The 23,568-nt window shown below is 43.6% G+C and overlaps 1 protein-coding gene across 3 annotated transcripts in view; it reads right to left on the bottom strand.

Annotated features, from left to right (window-relative positions):
• Window positions 1–23,568, bottom strand: part of LOC148014218 (protein PIN-LIKES 7-like) — a 162,009-nt gene that overhangs the window by 66,402 nt on the left and 72,039 nt on the right. The window contains exons 1-2 of one of the 3 annotated variants that reach the window (XM_087666333.1): window positions 12,787–17,035; window positions 12,413–12,544 (exon numbers count right to left, since the gene is read on the bottom strand). The exons of 1 other annotated variant lie outside the window; for it this stretch is intronic. In XM_087666333.1, coding sequence (XP_087522459.1) covers window positions 12,413–12,544; window positions 12,787–12,996 — 342 coding nt within the window. In that variant the 5' untranslated portion in view covers window positions 12,997–17,035. Of the gene's footprint in view, window positions 1–12,412; window positions 12,545–12,786; window positions 17,036–17,110; window positions 17,176–23,568 lie in introns of those variants that run through there. One more of the 3 variants, XM_087666334.1, reaches the window with a different exon arrangement.

Raw genomic sequence — 23,568 nt, 5'->3', positions numbered from 1 at the left:
GCTGCGTGAAGCAGAGACGACCTTGGTTAGGACATTGATGATAACCTTATTTGTTGATTCCGGCCTGACCGTTTGCCTAAGGGTAGTACGGCGAGGATTTGCGATGGATGATGAGGAAGGTGGACAGGAGGTGTGCGATCACTTGATTGATGAAGTGCGTGTCTTGGTCACTGACCAGTTCGATGGGGCAACCGAATCGTGAGATTACTTGTTCCCATAAGAACTTAGCCGTCGTTCTAGCGTCATTTTTTCGTGTAGCTCACGCTTCTATCCACTTAGTGAGGTAATCCGTGGCCACAATGATGTACTTAGCCTGCAAATACTGTGCTGTAGGACTGACGGCCCAATGAAATCAATTCCCCATTTTTCGAAGGATTGTCGAGCAATAACCGAGGTTAATTCCATTCGATCTTTGCGAATTGGGACCTTCGTCCCCGGTGACACTCGTCACAGTGCTTGACGAATCGTGCTGCGTCGCGGAAAAGCGTGGGCCACCACAGTTGAGACTACAACACTTTACGTGATGTCATATCTCCACTAAAGTGCCCCCCAGCAATGCCGCCGTGCACTTCTGAGAGCACATCGTGCATCTTATATTCGCACACACATCTACGCAACAATCCGTCTTGTCCGAGCCTGTAGAGTTGGCCTGCAATCAGCTAATAGGGCTAGATCTTAAGGATTAATCGCCTAAGCCGGGCTTTTTCTATTGGTCGGTCAGGCAGTCCGTGCTCAAGCACTTGGACTATGTCATCTGCCCAATACGGTGTTAGATCAGCCTTAAACAGGTCTCTCTCGCTGGAGAGGTTAAACAGATGGGCATCGGGCAGTTCATCAATAACACCTTGTCCAGCGGCTTCTTCGGTGGGGACGCGCGACATGTGATCAGCCATGTAATGCTGCTTTCCCTTCCGTACCACTACGGAGAAGTCAAACTCTAAAAGCAGGAGCCATCGAGCTATGCGTCCTGTAGCACAAGGTTTGTTTACTAGATATAGCAAGGCTTGATGGTCCACAAAAAAGGTGAAGGGCGTGGCCAAGAGGTAATGCCAGAATTTCTTCACTGCGAATACCATGGCTAGTCCTTCTCTTTCCGTCGTTAAGTAATTTATTTCTGTCTCAATGAGTTGTCTGCTAGCAAAGCTCACTGGATAGTCTAAATTGTGTTCGCCAGGGTGGCACAACACTGCCCCCACGGCAAATTTAGAAGCGTCGATATGCACGTGGAAGGTGATGGTCCAATCGGGGGCTCGTAGGATTGGTGCTGTGGTTAGAGCCTTCTTCAACTCTTCGTATGTCCTTTGGCATGCTTCAGTCCATTCGAAGACTATAAGCAGCTTGTACAATGGTCTGGCGATCAGTGCATAATTGAGTACGAACCGCCGATAGTACCCGGTATGGCCTAGGAAGCATTGAACTCCTTTGTAGTTGCTCGGGTGGGAAAGGTCAACAATGACCCTGACCTTCGAGAAGTCAGTGGCAATGCCGTTCTTTGAGACCACGTGCCCTAGAATGCATCCATGTTTCACCCAAAACTGACACTTTAAGGGGTTCAAGAAGAGGCAGTATAAACGACACCGCTTAAAGACTGCTCGGAGTTTGTCTAAGTGTTCGACCCATGTCGAGTGGACGCAGAGGTCGTCGACAAAGACTTCTAACTTCTTGCGAAGCATGTCCTTAAAGATAGTGCACATGAGGCGTTGGAAAGTGACAGGGGCATTAGTCAATCCGAAGGACATGACTATGTAAGCAAAGACACCCCACTCAGTGGCGAAGGCAGTCTTATGCTTGTCAACAGGATCCACTTGCACCTGGTTGTACCCTGAGAAGCCGTCCAGGAAACTGTAGGCTTCCTTGCCTGCCACTCTCTCTAGCATGTGCTCGGTGTATAGCAACGGATAATTGTCCCTCTTGGTGCAATGTTCACCTTCTTGTAATTGACGCACACTCGGATTTTTCCATTTTTCTTCATCACGATGACTATGGGCGATACCCAGTCCATGTAATCAATTTCATAAATGAATCCTGCTCTCATTAGCTTATCAATCTCCTCCTTGACAGCATGAGCATGTTTAGGATTCATAGGATACGGTCGCTGCTTGACCGGTATTGGGTCCGGCGTCATGGATATGTTGTGGGTCACGACACTTGGGTCTACCCCCTTAAGCTCTCCTAAGAACCAGGCGAACACGTCTATGTACTCTCGCAAGAGATCGACAAGACTCGTTTCTTCTTTATTAGTCAAATCATCAGCAATGAAGACTGGTCGGGGTAGTTCCCTCTCTTGAGCTAGGTCCACCTCCTTAACCCTGGTTGGTCTCTCGATTGGTTCGCTTATTTGTGCTTGACATTTGGCACCTAACAACACTGCCACCCTATCCCCCTTTTTGAATTTCGTGAATCGTTTAGGGAGGTCCTGCGGCTTCCACTGTTCTTCCGTTCGATCCTCCCTGGGTTATTTTGCCTTATCCTGTCTCAATCGCCTGCGCCTCAGGTGGACCGGTGGTCCCCCTTGGTGCGTTTGGTTGTGGGCGGCCAAGGGATCTCTGGATTACTCTCCGAGCTAACCTCTGATTCAGAGTCGAATCCCCCTCCTTCGCTAGAAGAGGTGGTTTCTCCTGATGGGCGCAGTTCAGATGGTGATTCGGTTCTCAATACCGATGTCATTTCTAGCTGGGCTAGTCCCGCTTGCTCGAGGTCTATGGCTCCTACGTGTTCCAACCAGGCACGGTCACATTCTACGCTCATGACTCCTCGTTCCCTCCGGAAGATACTCTTTCTCTGCGGCTTGGAGTCTGCTCATATTTGCTCTATTTCTTGTCCTTCAGTGTCGTAGTCCACAGTATCTACCTCACCCTCACTTTCATCACCGAAGGACTGGCAGTCTTCGTATTCGTCGTTCGAATTTCCTTCATCAGACTGCTCGTCATCTCCTAGGACTCGGTCTATCCTTGGTCGTTGGTCAGGCACCAGGGCCCAGTTATACATGAGGTTTAAGTCATGCACTCTGGTCCATTGCCACCTGGATTCATCTAAGAGATCCTCGAGTGGTTTGAGAATTGTAGCTGAATTGCCAGTTAGCTTGTCCGATAGATATTCCAGTTCCCTTTTGTTGGTTGGAACGTGGAAGTTGACGGGCTTCGGCTTCCCTTGAAGGCTTTCTGCCATTATGCAGACTGGCACGGAGGGTGTGTCGTCAGCTTTGCCGATTGTTTTGATGGCTTGCTCATATGCTTCGTGATCAGAGAACGACAGGTCGATTGTAGCAAGGACATGCATCCAATCCCGCTCGTCCTCTGGGCATGGGATATACTTGGTCAAGGGCCCCTAAGACTGCTTGGCCTCAGCATTACCCTTGAGCATGGCAGAGATGGCATCTAAGTCGCTGGATGAAGTCTTCCAAGTGTCCATCTCCACTCTCACAGCGTCCGTTCTATTGCCAAGGAAGATCAAGCCGTTACCCCAATCTTCGATGACCCTAGCATTGCGCATCCAAGGGCGGCCTAATAGGATGTCCTAGTCCACTCCCTTCATGACTATAAAATCAACGGAGAACTGCACACCTGCGATCTTCACTGGCCAATTCTTAAGCACCCCGAATGGCTTAACTCTCATACCGTTCGCTAGTGTGACATTAAACCTAGCAGTCTCAACAGGTGGGTTTTCCCAAGTCTGAAGTACTGTATGGCTAAGCACACTAACCCCGGCTCCCGTGTCTACGATTCCCTTCCTCATTGTGTCGCCTAGGGCTAAAACTGGCAAGATTGCATGCATCTCGAAGCCTTCCCAAAAGGCATTGACATGCAAGGACTTAGGCGCAGTGTGCAGCGTCAAACTTGGTATTTGCGTTTCTGCCTCTTGGTCATGAGGGTCTGTCGTGACCTGCTCTTGTATCCCTTCAACCCACTGCTTAAGGTCCTGCCATAGGGTGGGGTGCTGCCTAAGCAGATCTCCCAGACTAAGTATCACAAGGGTGGTCACTAGTATGGCTAGGAGATCATTGGGTGTTCGTCTCTCTCCTAACCTGGATTGTCCTGGCCAGTGGCTGTGACTGAACCGCGGCCTTGTAGCAACGCCGAGGCTTGGCCTTAGCGGTACCTCTTGTGGTGCAGTTGCTTCTCTTGACTTTGGTTGAGGGAGTGAGGTCGGCGTACTTATGCTAGAAAGGTCATCGATCCCATCCTCGATGATGGGCTCAAGGTCCTTTAGGTATTCTTGGGCTTTCTTCACCCATTCTCTCACCTTCTCTATGGCCTCTAATTGTCGCTTCGGTTGCGGGTATTCCCCTACCTTAGTGCTTCCCTTTTCGGCCGTCTTAGGGGCTGACGTCTCTGCTTCTGCGTCGGAGACCTTCTTTCCAGGGGGTAGAGTCGTAACACTCTCCGTCTTTAGTGCAATTTTAGCTTCCGACTTCCTCTTCCGCCGTCTACGGCTCTTCTTCCCCATTGAGGCTGCATCCAGATTGCTAGGTCCTGGCAGAGAGATGCCAGCCTGCTTCGTTTGGGCACGAGTCATGACCCGCAACGAGATAGGCGTGACCTCCCCGTCGTGGTTCTCGACACCGAACAGCCCCAATGGGACAGATGGCTCATTGGCTGAACTAGGTAACGGTTTTCTCCTTAGGCAATCGACGAAAAGATGGATGATTCCGCACTCAGCGCACCTTTGGTCAGCCTTATCTCTGTTTTGTTGCTCCCTCTCAGGGTAGCGCGACGAGACATGACCTGGGTGGCCACAGGTCCAACAAGTGATTGGGTCCTGTGCCTGCCCTCCTAGGCCCTTACCTTGTCCTCTACCTAACGCCATCACCGGGACTAGGCGATAGTCCATGAGGACAGCGTTGCCCTCGTCGTCATGCGAAACGTAAGGAAATATATAAGCTTCCTTCTCGTTTGGTTCTTCCACATAGTGGACAGGAGTGTCACTCTGTGGGTGGGTTACGTAAGGACCAAGCGGCCTAGGAATGCATGTGGGATTTATTTCCATCCTAGGAAGGGCTAGCTTAATGTCGTTGGGAGCAGGGAGGGCCAATGGGACTCCCCTTCCAAAAAATGGCTGCGGCCGGTTCACTAGGTAAGGCTGGCCGTATGGTTGTGAGTATGGAAGTCTCCTTGGCAGTCTACAATGCGCGATGTCATGACCGAACCTACCGCAGTTAGCGCAAGGTCGTGACCTAGGGTCTTGACACTCGGCTGGTAAGTGGTTCCCGCCATAGTACACGCATTGGATATGTGGGCGCGTTGGTCGTCTCAACATATCTTGCAGCTTGGCCAGTTCCATTCTAACGTCAATCAAGTCTTGATTCGTTTCGATGGTTTTCCCCTTATCCTGAGCTGATGGTGCTGATCGCTCACTCGAGGCTGATGCTCTCTCTGAGCTTCGCGAGTTGGCCTCCTCTAGGTTCGCGCTCCTGGAGCTCCGCTCCTTCAGCTGATCGTCAACTCGGATGGCCTCCTCAAAGACCCTGGCTAGGACGTCCCGCTACAAGCTCGAATTGCCTGCCAAAGCCCTGTACAATTCCTTGTTCTGAATTCCGCTGATGAATACAGTTGACACTGCTCTTTCAGTCGGTCACTCTCTAGTAGGAATTCTCTTGAAGAGACTCCGTACATGGGTCACATAATCGCGAATGTCCTCCTTCTCTTTCTGCTTGACGTTCATCAAGCGTACTAGTAGATTATCGGAGTATCGGAGCTTGGCAAATCTCTTAATGAAGAGATCCTTGAGGCCATCGAAGTTGGCTCGCTCCGCGTTATCTAAGCTCGTATACCACGTCCTACCCTCGTCGCCCAAGCAAAGCCCGAACGCTTGCGAGCGTTGAGTCAAGTTGTTGAGGCCGTTGGCTTCGCAGACTTGCTCGAACTGCTCGACAAAGCTGTAGGGATCGTCATGGGGCTGATACTTATCGAGTTGCTTGGCAACAACAGGGATTTTAGCCTGCCTCTTTCAGCCTTGGTTTGCCCTTAATCCTGCGAGCAGCGATGTCGCTAGAGCCATGGCACTTTGCTCTGCAGCCGTATTATCGAGCACTCGCTTCATCAGAAGCTCACTCAGCGTTAAGTCTCCTTCTAGTGCCCTCTCATGGTCCGTTCGATTCCTGCCAGCCAAGTTCAATACCCGCTGTACCTCTCGCAACTCCATGCCTTGCCTTTGGTTCCTCGCCTGCTGATCCCTATTGTACTCAGTCATGCTTTGCAATGCCTTGCGGGCCAGCTTTCTCTCCTCTTCTAGATCTGCAATGATAGCATCCGCCGTCCTACTGCGGTGCTCGTAACGAGCATGAGCGTCATGACTACTGACCAACTGCTGAACTGCATCTAGAAAGGCTCCTAAGTCGAATTCCTCGTTGTATCTGTGGTCTGGACTTTCTTCTGCCATTGTCAAGTTGTCGTGCTCCACCAAGCTATCGATTAGGTTCAGTAGACTCGTCAGATCCACTTCGCCGGCATCCCTTGCTTGGTCCTACCTCCGAGCATTGACGGTTTGTCTCTGTATTGGGTTCTCTCCTATTAGTAGATTCCTTGAGTAGTTTATCTGGGTGAGTTCCTTCAGTTATTTAATACAGTCCTCAATTCATGGCCACTCAATGTGTCTTTCCTCGTGCACTTGTACTCAATCAGAAGTTCAGTTTCCTTAAGTGTACTTCAAGTGCAAAAATTCAGGGTCAGTGCAGCAACCACTTCCTAGTCGTCTTACGCGCTCTCGCGTTGTTTTGGGCCGAATAGGCTTGTTGGTCAACTTCCTGGCCGTCTTGTCAGGGTTTAGGATTTCCCTAAGATGTTGCCTCGTTCGTTTCTGATCCGATCAGTCCTTACAGCTCAACGGGTCGCGTCTAAGCCTCTAGGTCTCGTAACTGCCCACTCGTAGTTGTTAAGCAGCGGCGCCCTCCTATTTTGTCTATTCTGCGTGCCAAAATCAAGTTCTAAGCGCCCTACCGGCTTTCGACAATCTGAGCTGCTGAGTCCTAGCCAGGTCAAGTCAATTTTCTGAAGATCTGGCAAAAATCTACACTCGGCCCAACTGGTCCAAATTGCAAGGTCCGAATGGGTTACTCGGACGGACTGAGGCGCATGGGCCGAGGGCCGAATCTAGGGACTCGGACAGAGTGGACTCGGATGGAGTCACTCGGACGGACCGAGCAGTTGACTCGAACAAGGTTGTTCAGACGAGCCGAGGCAAGTGGGCCGAGGGCCGAATTTGACACGTGGCCGAATTATAGACTCGGAAGGGCCGATTAGGGTTTTGATCGGATGGACCGAATTAGACACGTGGCCGAGGTCCGATTCTGGGACTCGGCCCAGGAGTGATCACTTGGACGGGCCGAGCGCGACACACGTAAACAGCGGAAACTCGATTTCGATCGTTTCTCATGCTTCACTCAATCATACCAGGCATAACCTTCTAGATCCGACCTAGGGGAGTAAGAGAAGGGATTCATATACCTGGATGGAGTAGCGGGCTCGTCATTGGTGCAATCGAATCGAATCGGCTAGTAGCTCTCTCTCTCTTTCACACTGAACTATTGCAAATGAGTGTTCCCTTGGCCTTTTGGCTCTTATACCCTTTCCCGGGTATGGTGTTGACGCCCCGAATCACTCACTTACCACTCTTAAGCATCGCAAGCGAGCTTTTTGCCATTTTTACACGATTTTTTGCCCTGTTTTGCAACAATAAACCCTACCCTTCTCCGGTGCGATTTTCTAATCCTATCCTACTCTAAATGCAACACGAATCGAAAGCAAATAACTGAACTGATTTCTCAATGTTTCTTAATCATCAAACAAACAAAATAACCCAAAATACTTACTTGTTTTGAAGATCAAAAACACCCAACTTCCTACCTATCTCAAGCTCCGTTTCGAGGATGAATCTCTTACTTCGATGCTCGATATAAGGCGCGCAAGTGCTCAAGCTTGAATCCGTCGGTCCCGGCAACGGAACCAAAATGTGGGAGCTTTCGCTCAACTACCAAGACCCACGGACCGCTTATTATTTTTAAGCGTTCCAAGCGATCTCTAATCGCTATCTCTCACCTAGCCGACGCGCCTTTGATCATAGGGGTGTAGTCAGCTTACCTTAGCGCCGATATGAGTTGCCTCCTCTCTTCCATACACCGGTAGCTCAATGATTCTAGATACTAGCTCAAGCATTCTCAAGCCTTGGTGCACAGATCAGATGCCGTAAGCGCGCGTAATCAGCACCGGAAGGTCCCCAAGAACAAAAGAACTCTACTTCTTGCACAAAACTCAAGGTAGAAAGCATGCACGACATCAACAAGAGACCAATTGGGTGCAATCTCCCCCCCATGCCTTGTGTGAGCGCTCCACAAAGCATGTATTTTATGTATTAATCATCTTCAAGCTCAAATAATAGCCCCAAATTACAAAATAGCACGCTTTTGGCTTTTGAGTTTACTTTAGTGCTAAATAGAAATAAATCTAATGGGTGGGTGTCCAATAAGTCAGGCATACCCAATACAATATCCAAATATAAATACCATAATCGTGCATCCATGCGCATACAAAATAATAAATAAATATCCAACGCCTTAATAAATAGGCGCGACAAAATATAGGCGCCATACCTAAGGTATACGCCCATCAAAATATAGGTCATAACTCGAATACACGCTATCCTCCAATGCTTTTCTCCGCCACTGTTGCTATCTCTACACATCAACTGAAGCATTCACAATCGTTAGTAAAATAATGCAATTAAACCGACAAAAGTGAATACTTAGCAGTCTTCAGCTACATAAATAAATCAATTGGTTAGAAATCAATCCTAACCTTAATTTATCACGAGTGCGCACTCTAAACTCATAAACGTTTATTAATTTAATATGTATTTTGCGGAATCACCCGCTATGGAATCACCCATGTACACACTAAATTAACGAAACGCCCGGAAAGGATAGGCATCCCCATCGACTTCTCGCACAAAGAATCCACTTTGTGTATGAGCCCCGGTAATCAAAGTTTACGGAATCCACCATAAAACCTCACGGAATCCACCGTGGCACGGAATCCGCCGTGTAATATGCCTCCTGGCATCATACCCCCAGGGTGGGATAGCAATTGTCCTTAAATGCTATTAGCTTAATGTGAAGCTAACAGAGTGGGGAAAGCATTTAAGTTTCTAGCGTGCATCCATTGGGTCTCTTCAACAGGATGGTTCTTAAACTGAACCAAATATCTAAAATATCTACGGCCAGTTCTAGTGGTCATAAAGTCAGTATCTATAATAGCTTCAGGCTCAAGGATTTCAGTCTCTTCATCTAAAAAATGTGGGTTTTCATAGACAGGGTGTACAAGTAATTAGCCTCTAAAGGGTCGTAATAAACTAATATGAAAGGTGTTGTGAATTTTCCAATGTTGTGGTAGTTCCAACTTAAATGCATTGTCATTGATTTTGTGAATGATCTTAAATGGTCCATAGAATCTATGTGCTAATTTTACAACCGGATGTTTATCTACACTTTGTAATCTACGTTTTTCTATTCTTAACCAAACATAATCATCAACTTTGAAATTCATGGCCTGTTTTTTCTTATTCGCTTGTTTTGTATATGATTGCTGGGCTTTGGCAATCATATCTTTAACTTCATCAAAAATAGTAGCGTGCATGTTAGCAATATCATCAGCACTCTGAATCTTATTTGATAAAGATGCAACAGGTGTAGACAATCTATAACCATAAATCACTTCAAACGGTGTTTTCTTTGTAGCTGTATATGGAGTATTATTATATGCAAACTGAAGTAAATGTAGATGTGTATCCCATATATGTGGTTTTGAAATAGTGTAAGCACGTAAAAGATCTAAAATAATACTGTTAGTAGCTTCTGTTTAACCATTAGTCTCAGGATGAAATGTAGATGAAAAATCAATCTTTGTTCCTAAGTTAGCAAACAAAATCATCCAAAAATTATTACAAAATCTAGAATCACGATCAGAAATAATAACTTTTAGTAAACCATGATTAGTGAAAACAGTTTTCAAAAACAATTGTGCTGCTTGAGATACTGTTAAAGTTTTCTTGCATGAAATGAAATATGCTTGTTTACTAAATCTGTCTACAACAATCCAAATCATATCATGGTTAGCTTTAGTGTTAGGTAAACCAGTAATAAAATCCATAGAAATCTGTTTCCATGGTCTTGATGGAATAGATAAAGGCATAAGTAAACCATACTGTTTACCATGATGTCCCTTAACTCTTTGACAAACTAAACATTCAGAAACAAAGTTAGATACATCAGTGTCTATATGTGGCCAATAAAAATCTTCAGTCAATGTACGTATAGTAGAGATAATACCTCTATGACCTTGATATGGAGGACAATGAATCTCATTCAAAACAAAAGATCTAAATGGAAATGTAACACACAATCTCTTTTCATAAAACATGAATCCATCATTGTAAGACTGAATCAATAGGAATCCAATTATTTTCAACTAATTTATTCCAATCACCTTGAAAAGTAATGTCCTGATGATAAGTATCTTTCATAGGGTTAAGAGAATCAAATGATATGACAAAGATATTATGAATGGTCGGTTTTCTACTTAAAGCATCGGCTACTACATTCTCTTTTCCTAGTTGATATTGAATAAGGGAATGAAAACTCTGAATGAAAGCTGTCCATTTGATATGTTGGTCAGAGATTTAGGATTAGCTAAGGAGATGTCTAATGCTTTGTTGATCAGTCTTCATCATAAACTCAAAACCCATTAAGTAATGTTTCCATTGACGTAAGGCTTGTACTACAGCTAATAATTCTTTATCATAAGTGGAATATTTAAGTTCAGATAGTTTCAATTTATAGCTAGAATAGGCTATGGGATGATTATCTTGCATAAGTACAGCTCCTATTCAGATCCGCTAGCATCAATAACTACTAAAAAGAATGGTCTATTGAAATCAAGTAGTTGTAATACAGGAGCATGGGTTAATGCATATTTCAATAAATCAAAAGATTTATGTTGATTATCAGACCAATGATAAACAATACCTTTTTTTAAAAGTTTAGTCAAAGGTAAGGCAACTAATGAAAAATTTCGCACAAACTTCCTGTAAAAACTAGCAAGACCTAGAAAAGAACGTAACTCATGCATATTTTTAGATATGGGCCAGTTTAATATTGCTTCTATCTTCTTAGGGTCAACCTTAATACCTTCTGATGACACAATATGACCTAGATATTCAATTTCTGTTTGAAAGAACTCTCTCTTTTCTGGATTAGCATACAATTGATTATCTTTCAACAACTTGAAAATTAAAGACAGATGTTCATAATGCTCATGCTCATTTTTACTAAATATCAATATATCATCAAAGAATACTATAACATAATGCTAATATTTCAAAAATATGCGATTCATCATTCGAAAATGTAACATATGCATTAGTCAATCCAAAAGGCATCACTAGAAATTCATAATGTCCAAATTGTGTTCTAAATGCAGTTTTGAATATATCAGATTTATCTAATCTCACTTGATGATAACCAGATTTAAGATCTATCTTACTGAATATAGCAGAACCTTGTAGTTTATCCATAAGATCATCTACCCTAGGAATTGGATATCTATTCTTAACAGTAATTTTATTCAGGGCACGATAATCAATGCACATGCGATAACTATTATTTTTCTTCTTTACCAATAAAACGGGTGCGTCAAATGGAGAACTACTAGGTCTAATTAATCCTCTGTTTAGTAATTCTTCTACTTGATTTTAAATTTCTTTCTGTTCAATCTGGTTATACCTATATGGTGCTTTACATGGTGACTGTGTACCAGGAATTAAATCTATTTTGTGATCTTCAGGACGTGAAGGAGATATCCAGGTGATAAATCTTCAGCAAAACAATCTTTAAATTGTGCAATGAATTCTTTATGCCTTGGGTGCATATGTTTTTCTTTTGCTTGAAGTTTATTCACCCAAATTAAATAAGATTTATTGTTTTTACGTAATGCACGTTTAGCTTAAGTGTAAGTAAGTAGTGGAAAATTATTAGAAGCATGCATACCATGCAATGTAATTTGTTTTCCTTAAAAATAAATTTTAATTGAATACGTGAAATAATCTATGTCAGGATTATGCTGATGACGCCAAGGTATACCTAGGATAATATCACTAGACTGCAAATGTACAACTAGGAAATTCCTTCGTTCAGTGTATTCACCAATTTTAATTTCTAAGTCATGCACCTCTTGTGTTCCATTATACCTTGTGCCTAAGAATGTTGTTTTAATGCGATAGTGCGTAGAAACAATTTGTAATTTCAATTCTTTCACTAACTTTGCAGAAATAAAATCATGTGTACTACCATCATCATGCAAAATAATCTTTTCTTTTCCATGCACTAAACATTTCATTGTCAACAAAGAATGTGAAGTTGGCATACCTGGTAAAATATCTGAAGAAGTAGCAATATCGTCCTCATCTTCCGTAAAGTCATGCATTTCCTCATGGTCTTCATCTTCCATTGCTCCAAGATAATTGATATGGACAGGTGGCTTCTTCGATTGGCAATGGACTGCTAGATATCCAGATTGATGGCATTTGTAACAAACTATAGTTTGGCTTTAGATACATTGTTGGCAATGGTAGGAAGTCTAGGAATATTAGGATTTGGCTGTGAGGATGGCTTAGGGTTTTGATTGGTATTTGATGGCAAAGCAGGTGGTTTTGTCCAAGACTTACGGAAAGATAATGAAGGAAAATGATTTTGATTGAATCTTCTAAAATTTGAATTGAATTGCTTGGAAACATAGTTACCATTTTCTTGAAATTGTTGTGGACGCTTTTCTCTTCCTCGAATCTTGTCTTCAGTGTCATGAGCCAGAGAAATTGCATCTTTAAGGGTTGCAGGCTTAAACATATTGACTTCAGCCTAGTAATGTCCAAGTAAACCAGATATAAATTTACGTTTGTGAGTCGCTTCAAGTACGTCTTCAAGCATTCAGAGTTGCAGTAGGCCATTCCCATTGCTTTATGGCTTTTTCATGAAATTGAGGAGGAAGGAAATTCTGCAGAAACTTTTTTTTGAAACTCTCCCAGGTAGTGGGACAATCAATGCTCTTACGAACCACAGTCCACCAAAGAGAGGCTCGATCGACTAAATGATTAGTGACACATTTAATTTTGTCTTTTTCAACGTATGCCTCTTCATGAAAGTAGTCATCAAACTAACTGATAAATGCAAGTATAGTCTTTCCATCTCGAGTTCCATTGAAAGTACGGAATTTGAAATTTCTTTTACTTATCTTTGTTTCTTTGCGGATGGATTGAGCTTCGAGCATCGCATCAATGGTACGTCGGATAAGATCTTCGGATTGTGGTCCTTTGTCGGTGGTAGATCGTTGTAAATTGGCCAATTGAACTTGCAAAGCTTGTCGGGCTCTTCGTTCTTCATCAAGCTGCATCATAATTAAATCCAATTTTTATTCCATCGTAGATTCAAGAAGATCGCCTTCAGCCATTAAATCGTCCATGTTTTGTTCCGTCATCCTGTAAAAATCCAAAAGATCTCACACTCTCAAAATCCAATTAGCAAGATGAGCATAGCTCAAAGTTGGGTATACAAGGCTTATAGATTTTTGTTTGGCTTTCACGGTCTTCAACTTTTGCGGTTGCGGGATTTGTAGTCTTCTTAGAAACTGCGTATGACCTTCTACGTGTGCTGAAATTGGTTCAGCAAGTCTGCGTATGCAAACAGAGTCTTCCAGGGAACAATTTTGTAGTTCTGTGCTTCTGCGCAGGAACAGTCCTTATGGGAGTTGTTGAGATAAGTCAGTTTTGATCTTTAGTGACTTACAGGACTTGCAGAGTAAGTAAGTTTAAAATTGAGGAGTTAGAGAGCCTTAGTAAACTTGGATTACTAAGAAGCTTTAAGCTTCTCAGCCTGTCGTCGATTTTTTAGGACATATTCATGTCCTCGGCGGATTTATCGCCGCCCAGCACGTCCTCTTGCCGTTTGATGGCGATTTTTAGTTTTAAGCTTCTTTAAGCTTAATACTAAGCTTTCTAACCTTTAATTTTAAGCTTTTAAGCTTTTTGAAAGATATGGAGCTTATCTGTGTTCTCTGTTCAAAACAACTTGGAGAGAGAGATGTAGGAGTGGTCCTCCGCTTCCTCAAGCCGGTCCTTCGTAATCAGAGGCTGTAGACAGAGGTTCTTGACCGCCAGGAATCCACCCATATCGACCGTTCGCGATGAAACTCACTGTAGAGCTCGATTGTTCCAAGAGCTCCGCCTTCGCGCAAGATGGATAGCGATTGGAAGCTCTTGATCTCAGCTTCGCTCTAATACCACTGGTGCACAGATCGGATGCCGTAAGCACGCGTAGTCAGCGCCGGAAGGTCCCCAAGAACAAAAGAACTCTACTTCTTGCACAAAACTCAAGGTAAAAAGCATGCACGACATGAACAAGAAACCAATGGGTGCAATCTCTCCCCATGCCTGGTGTGAGCGCTCCACAAAGCATGTATTTTATGTATTAATCATCTTCAAGCTCAAATAATAGCCCCAAATTACAAAATAGCACGCTTTTGGCTTTTGAGTTTGCTTTAGTGCTAAATAGAAATAAAGCTAATGGACAGGCGCCCAATAAGTCAGGCATACCCAATACAATCTCCAAATACAAATACCATAATCGTGCGCCCATGCGCATACAAAATAATAAATAAATATCCAATGCCTTAATAAATAGCCGCGACAAAATATAGGCGCCATGCCTAAGGTATGCGCCCATCAAAATATAGGTCATAACTCGAATACACGCTATCCTCCAACGCTTTCCTCCGCCACTGCTGCTATCTCTACACATCAACTGAAGCATTCACAATCGTTAGTAAAATAATACAATTAAACCGACAAAAGTGAATACCTAGCAGTCTTCAGCTACATAAATAAATCAATTGGTTAGAAATCAATCCTAACCTTAATTTATCACGAGTGCGTACTCTAAACTCATAAACGTTTATTAATTTAATATGTATTTTGCGGAATCACCCATGTACACACTAAATTAACGAAACGCCAGAAAAAGATAGGCGTCTCCATCGACTTCTCACACAAAGAATCCACTTTGTGTATGAGCCCCGGTAATCAAAGTTTACGGAATCCACCGTAAAACCTCACGGAATCCACCGTGTAATATGCCTCCTGGCATCAAGCCTCCTCCACCTCCAAGGTCTATCCTCCATAACCGCGCGCGCAAGAAGAGAGAAGGGGAGAGAAGAATAAGAATAAGAGATGGTGAAGAGCTTCACCCTCTTGATCCCTCACTCTCACACACACTCACTCCCTCACACTCTCACACTCCCTCTCTCAAGAGCACACACAAGCAAGAAGGTGAGAAGAAGAAGAAAACTCCTTTTGCCACACACCAAAGAATGATCTCTTATTCGCTTTTTGAACTTTATATATACAAACCCTAAAATCCCATGGGCACCCATCCCTTTTTTACATGACCGGCCATTGTGGCAAGGTCATTTTTCCATTTCCTCTTTTAGCCCCATGCCTCTAGCCTACACCCGTCTAATATTTTACAATGGGCACAGGAGGGAGCATGGCGCTCTTTTACAAAGATTTTTTGAGTTTTTTGAGGCGCCTTTTTTTTTAAGATTGCGCTTTTTACCCCGGTCCATCTTTAGGGGCCGCTTGCGTGTCTTCGATCTTTTTTTCATCTTTCTTTGCTTTTTCTCCATCTTTCGCCCTCTTGCCTTGGGGTTAACACTAGCTCTCTTGTCTGTGAGCAGCTAATTTTTTATGTTCTACTGCCCTTTAGTAGTTACTAAGGGCCGGTTGCATATAGTACCTGGAATTGAAAGTCCCCGAGGCAGAAGCGCCAAATAAACCCCAAATTTTCAAGGGGAAAATGTGCCAATGGGAAGGGAATATGTGAACAAATCACTCACCTAGTGAAATTCAGGATAAGCTTGCAGAAATTCAGCCAGTACAAAGTCTGCAAATGAGATCCGAGGCAGTAGCAAATTTGAGGAAGGAGACAGCAGCAAATTCAACACTGACAACAACACCAAGTTTGAGACCGATAGCAGATTTAGGGTTTCTGTAGCAGACCATTGACTCTTAGAGAGTCATGCTGGATGCTCTCCTGCTTCGACTGCATGCATGAATCTGAGCTATGACTGTTGAAATGGTCACAGAGCTGATCGGTGATGAATCTGGCTCCAATGTGCAGGCATGGGACTGCAAACAGGTTGCAGCAGGAAAGAACAGGTCTGAATCAAAATGCTAGTAAGGCTCAGCAGAATCAAGATGCCTGGGCTAGAGTCAAGATGGCTAGACAGAATCATGGCTGCTCCAATACTACTGTTCAGTTGAGAATGAGAATGAGAGAAAAACAGAAAGCTAACACCAAGTGTATAGCAGCAAAAAGAAATCATTTGGTAGGCTATCTGGGGTGCATCCTCTTCTTGTCACTGTTCACATATAGAGTATATATTCCCCTCGCATGTCTTGCAAGTTGTGAAACCCCAATGTCATTCAGTCTCCTCATATAGAGCATATCTTCTGAATTGTACATTGTACGGAACACCAATGTCATTCAGTCTCTTCATGAGCCTATGGTACTATACCAAAGGCCTTACAGAACTCTACAAAACATCAATTTATTCTTCTTGCTCAAACCTCCTGAATAACACCCTTGAGGTGCTCAAACCTCATCACTAACAGCCTTGAGGGTGAGCATGTGATCGAATGTGATGGATTCTAATTGATCAGCACACAGTGTTGTACCTCTTTTCAAAAGCAGAAACCCTATGATTTGGTCACTACTTGGCAAAGATATATGGCTTCATCTTGGAACATGAGTTGAACGGATGGGCAGCAAAGCACAAACATGGAACATTGGATAGAAGGATTTAGGGGAGTCCAGAAACTCACAAAAACGGCTCACACACACACAAAGGGAGGGCCTCAAGGACACTAAATTGGCACATTGTGCTCTACATGAGGTTTAGCACTACCATTTACAGGATACTTGAAATGGCCAAAGGGCTTATATACACTTCAATTGTTTGTCATCTATCAAATATAATTTAAAAGAGAGAATCGTAAGAAAATTGGGAATTCATGCCTGGCTTAAAACTTGGCCAGTATTTGCAGGCAAGCGTCCACATCTTTGCATCAAAACAATAAAACCTGCAAAAGTAAGCATAAATGATAACACAATAAAAATACACTAGAAATGATATGGAAGCTTAGCACATGAGAGACAGTTATACATAATGGAAAAACCTACAATAAGACATTAATAATGTCCCATTGGTAGCTCTGTAAGAGTTGTGTGACATGTAACTTACTGCTGCTAGTCACACTTAATCAACTTACATATAAGAATTAAAACGAAACAGAGATGCTAGAGATCAAAGACACAGCACTCCATCAACAAGAAACTTATTCATTGGGTCACTTCACCCAAGATACTAGACAATGCTTTACTTGCTAGAAGTATCAACCTTTGAAAGAAAACTTGGTGAAAGATGTCTTTTCTAGGTCTATACTGGGAAAAAATAAGAAGAGCCCAACAGGGAGGGCTTTTTTTTTCTTTGAAAGTGAAAAGGCAAAGTTCCTTTTGGTGTGTGGTGGGGTGGGTGTGGGTGTGGGTGGGTGGGTAGTGGGGTGGTGGGGTGGTGGGGTGTGGTTGAGTGGGTGCCCGGTGTGTAGTGGTGGTGGTGTTTGGGTGGTGGGAGCAGGGGGTGGGTTGGAGTGGATGTTAAATGTACAGAATTAGTCACTCTTGAATAACAAGTTAGATAACAAGACCAACTAGACAAAAAATAGAAGTTGAGATAAAAACACCAGCAATGGCAAGGGAACAGCCCCCATCCCCTTCTTCTAGCCACATGCTAAGAATGCAGGATTAATGACGTTTCGATCACAAGTCTAATAACAAGAGCACCTAAAAAAGAAATAAAGTTGAGGTACAAACACTATAAATGGGTGGGAGGAGTGAACACCCCCCTTCTCGTAACATATCCTGCTGCCTTTTTAATACAAGAAACTAGGATCACATGCCTTTTTTGTCCCCAGGAAAGGAAAATTATTCCTCATCAGAACAAATAACATGAATAATAATACATCATCAATTTATGACAATGAGGGGAGCCATTTTCCCCACTTTGGTCACTCTCAAGGGGAAAAGTCTGGTATAATGGGCTGAATAAAAAACCGATCTCATGGGCTATTATGCCAAATAAATTGAGGTCTCCATTGGAAGAAGGTGATTGTATCCCAAATAGCTGGGAAGACCTCCATGCTCCATTCATGATCCAAGTCTCCTTGTAACCCATAGTAACATGGCACGGGTTTGGAGGATGGGGATGGGAACAAGGATGGGGGCAAGAATTGTCATCCCTATTACCATGAGAGGTGGCTCTAACATGGGGATGGGACTGGGATGGTATGGGGATGAGATGGGACTGGAACGAGAAGCTAGAAAATGGCCGTCTCCAATTCCTATGTTGTAACTTCTCCCACCTGTCTCTAGAGTATGAATGATTTCTACCTATAAATGAGATAAGAGCCTCCAAAGCTATGAACTCCACCTATGACAATGTCCTATTGTTGTGCACTCAAACTCAAAACCCAAAAAAAAAGTATCTCAAACACTTCCTCATCTATAAGGTAGAAAGAGAAACTTCGATGGCCCCTCTATATCCTTAAAGCCACAAGCAAGTCCTTTATAAGCAAGGCCACGGTGCCCCAAGTTACTATTATCTCTCCTTTAATGCCACCCCAAATCACTTGTGCATGAGGGTAGTCCTATAAATAATATCTATGTGTCTCCTCTACGGCTTTGCATCATCTTGCCAAAGCCTAGTCATTTGCCCATTGCAAGGCCCCTATGGGCAAGAAGCTAAAAGAATAGATAGATCCTTTTTTCCCCAAGAAAATAGAATTCCAATAATAAAATCTCAGAAAAAACCACCCCCGAGGTAAATACAAAGTACAAGGAACTCTATGAAGACTAACTAAGTACATCAAAAATACAATGGTTGTGTGACCAACCAATTTGGTGGGCTAAAATGCCAAACCATCTAAAGGATAGTATGAAAGAAGGTGTCCGAATCCCAAATTTCCAGAAAAGTCTCTCTTTTTCTTCCTCACCCTCTCAAAGCTGCCCTGCATCCTCTCCCATCTCCCACAAAGAATGTGGACTATCTCTGTCCAAATCCTCAATAAAGACTCCCAAATGGATATACCCTGAAGATCAATGGCCTAACTATATCTGGCAGTCCATATGAACCAACCTATAATGCTGTAAATTGACTCCCATCTATGACAATGCCCCCGAGTCCACAATGTCTGTGAGTAGTTTGGAATACAGACCCTGCACAAATGATGTCCAAAGATGAGAAAATAAGTGCTCCCTAGTGGATATATCAACTCCCCAATCGATATATCCTAAAGATCAATGACCTAACTACATCTCGCAATCCATATGGAAATCAACTCCTATCTATGACAATGCCCCCAAGTCCACAACATCTGTGAGTAGTCTAGCATACAGACCCTACTCAGATGATGTCCAATGATGACTAATTTTCTCGACCTAACCTCTATCAAAGGTTATAAACCCAACACGTCACAAAACAATACAAGCATACCCATCCACTCGAGGATGTCGATGATGAGGGAAAGGTGATGAAGTATGTAATTCGCCAATGAAAATAGCTTAGGATCCATCCAATGGTACTCTACACAACAAGATGCATGTTATGCTACATACTAAAGAATGCTCATGCAACAAGTCCCACTTGGCCAATATCCCCAAAATAGCTTAGGATCCATCCAATGGTACTCTACACAACAAGATGCATGTTATGCTACATACTAAAGAATGCTCATGCAACAAGTCCCACTTGGCCAATGTCCCTCGTGGGGATATTGCTCACTTGTCCAAGCACCCTTTACAAAGATGATAAAATCATGCAATGCATAGGGAAAGGTACAATAGGGGGGAGAGCCAATGTCAAAGACTAGTGCCGAAACCTATAGAATACCAAGAAGGGTAGAAACCCCCTCTCAACCTGTATGGCAATGCTGAAGAAGGAAGAGGAGCTTTAGGATGTCAATCTTCGTGTGGTGCCAAGAACCATGTGGATGAAGATGATGAAGCATCCCTATTGGAAGAGTAAGGATAGAAGACACCACCATGATAGCATCAAGAGAGATATTGTACAATTCCTTGCAAGAGGGGAGGCCTCCATGTTGGTAGAAAAGTAAAACTCCAAGTAGATGAAACCATGAAAGAAAAAACACCCAACTCCTGTCTCCAACTCAAGAAGGATTGGTGCAAACCTACATGATAGCCCTACACTGAAGTACAAAACCCTGCAAAAGAGAACATAATCCGCACGCACAAAGGTGAGTAGAGAGATGCTCAAAAAAATAAAACTGAAAGTAAGGGAAAGCAAAGCTAAGTGCAATGCAATGAGTATGTAAGTATACAACGGAAGTCTAAAAAAGAAAAGGCTAAGTGTGTGGCCGCCATCGCGTATGTTGAGGTCAACAAGTGATCCTAGAAGGTGAAGTGGATGCCCTACGAATAAATGCGTAAAGTACAATAGTTGAGCCACTAGCACACCAATCAACTAATCCTTCAGGAGTAGTGAAGGAGATAGACTACTGAGGTTGTCCGCACACCACATGTCCAATAGCCACTGGGATAGATGGAGCAAATGGTGCAGTAGCAAGAGACGTAGCCCCACTGGACTTGCCAACTGAAGTGGAGACAAGTGCAGCACTTTGCTATGGTTTTCTAGGTAGAAGACCCTAGGCATTGGTACAACACTCCTTGTCCACATGGCCCGACCACTAGCAATGTGTGCAAAACCTATTTTTCTTAGGAATTTGCTGCCAAAGGGGTGTGGTTCTTTAGTTCTATTAGAGGAAGGGGTGTCATCCTTGTTTTGGCTTGCCTTTGTATCTTGCAAGTTCTTACCACTATTGATTTTCCCTCCCAAAGAAGAGGCAACCAACCCTCGCCCCTCTGAATGGATATGTGTGGAGAACTTCTTCTAGACTTGATCATGTAGTCTCATGAAACACAAGAACTGGCACTCAAACTTGTAGGTCGACAATCTAGGTAGGGAGATAATGTGCTAGATAAAATGAAAGTATTTATCAGGCAACTCATGACTTGATCGTCATTTGACATCGGGGAGCCAATGGTGGCAAACTCAGTGAGTAACCGTTGATATTTGGCCAACCTGACTTTCAACTCATCCCCTTCCTTAATGGAAAACTCTTGAAGCTCAAAATCAAGATTGATACATCGAGTACGACCTCCCACTCCATAGTGGTCAATGAGATGACTCCAACGCTCAAATGCGAGGGGAAAATGTTGTAACTGAGAGTGGAACTCATAAGCAATCCTCACATTAACTCAACATTGGTTGTGGCATCGCGGGCACTCCATTGACGAACGTGATTAGGGTGAGCTAATCAAGGGCTTGGTACCAACAACAAGATCCCAAAGTCCCTCTATTTCAAGCACTTGTTGCATGAAGTTTAACCAAGTGGTGAAATTTGACCCATTAAAATGAGTCTTATCGATGAAGACATTCTTGGCTATTCACCAAGAGTGGTAGTGCTAGGAGACAAAGAAGGTGTATAAGGGAGGTAGGGTGGATAGGGGAGATAGACTGGGGGAGTGAAGTACACTTTGGAAGGAATCCCAAAGTGCCCACCATGCATATGAGAAGTGTGCACAGTGGTTTCAAACGTGGGCATGGGCATACTCCATGTGGACATGGTAACTACATGATGTGCCTAAGGTGGAGGGATAGGGATACATGGAGCAGAGGATGGAAATCCCTGCATAGGAGTGACCCAAAGGATGTGTGACAACTATCCATAAGTAGAGGATGGATACCCATGGATCAAAAAAGTCATGTAGCGAGGTTGTGAGTGTCTGAGGGTAGTGAGAGGGATGCTCATCATAGCCATCTCGGATTGTAAGAATATGGGAAAGTGGGGATATGTGGAAAGTACAGTGTTTAAGGGTGGAATTCCCCCTAACGATTCACCAAGAGGTGGAGTGAATGGAGGGTAGATAGATGGTGGGATGGGGAATGAGAAAGTGCTAGGAGCTGAGATGGAAGATCCAACCCCAAGTGTGCTTTGAATTAAGGTGGAGTGTAATTCTAGGTTTTGGAATGAAGATCTGAGCAAATCAGAATGTGGAGAAGATAGTGGTGGGATGGGAGGGAGTCGAGAAGTGTGGTTTACTTACTCAAATGAAATAGATGGTAGAGATATACTTGATGAAGGGTATTTGCTTTGAAAGCCTACTCTATTAAAGTTAACGTACTAAAAACCATTCGGAACCTACACACCAAAGAAGAAACAAAAGAGGGTTTTCACTCATACGACTTAAAAGGTTTATACGAACCTGACATAGGGCCTAGCTATGATAAAGGAGATGGACCGTCAAACGCGCCGAATGTCATGGTCCCTCCAAGATCAGAGAGATGGCCAATCTCACCAATCAGTTCAAACAGAGTAGTAGCACTTATTGGAGGGGTGTGAGCTTGATTGTACATGATATACAAGTACTTCTTAAACTCCTCATCTATAAGGTAACTGAAAATAGGAAAAGAAGATGGTCAAGGTGAAGATGTGTCTGCCTCCTTCTCAAGACCATAATGCCTTCTCAAAGCCTCCAATGATGGAGAAGCCTGATATGGCATCATAGGATCCAAAGAAAAAGGTGCCTGAGACATTATGAGTCAAAATCGAGTCACATGTGAGTCTCGCACAAAGACTAGCCTCCACAATCACCACAGGATACTCATTAAAGAGCATCGGCTCTAACACCATGTGAAGATATGCTAGGGTTTACACTAAGGAAACACACCATGTACGACCAAGATTGAAACATGAAAACTCAAACAATGACAAGCAAAACACAAACCCTAAATGGAAAACGCAAAACGCAAACGCAAAACTCAAAACTCAAACACAGAGACAAGCACAAAGAGAAGAAACTCTAAAGTGAATAAATATTGTAAATGAATATAAGAGTGTATAGAATGCCCAAGGGTAGAGCAATGGAGTGTCGGAGACCAAAGACGGATCCCAAGTGCTGTGACCACCAATAGGAGTAACACAAGACAAGGAAAACACCAAATGCTGATCACTAGAGACTTAGGAGACTGAAGCGATTGAAATGATGGTCCCTCAAGAAAGTAGCAACAGCAAGAAGCTGCAAACACAGCAATGGAGAAGCCACTAAGAGGACAGAGAAGCACACCAGCTGTTGCCAAGTGAAGGGAGGGGCCAATCGCTGACAGCAAGTCGCCTGATGAAGGGAAGGGCTGCCACTAATACCTGGGACAATGGAGTCCAAACGCAAGCAACAAGAGGGGTTGGTGATGACCAGGATGCCGAATGAAGCTGGAAGGAGGGCGCCAAACAACAAGCAATAGCTAAGGAAGACATCGCCAGGCACTGGAGGAGCTATGGAAGGAGTGGCAATAGTCAAGAAGGGTAAACCGCCACGTGGATGAAGGCTGATGGCTGAAATTT

Source organism: Lygodium microphyllum, chromosome 25 (assembly GCF_053477565.2).
Source record: "Lygodium microphyllum isolate KBCC chromosome 25, Lygodium_microphyllum_v1.1.10, whole genome shotgun sequence".
NCBI classification, from domain to species: domain Eukaryota; kingdom Viridiplantae; phylum Streptophyta; class Polypodiopsida; order Schizaeales; family Lygodiaceae; genus Lygodium; species Lygodium microphyllum.
Note: the sequence above shows the minus strand (reverse complement) of the source record. Positions and strands in the feature narration are given on the sequence as shown.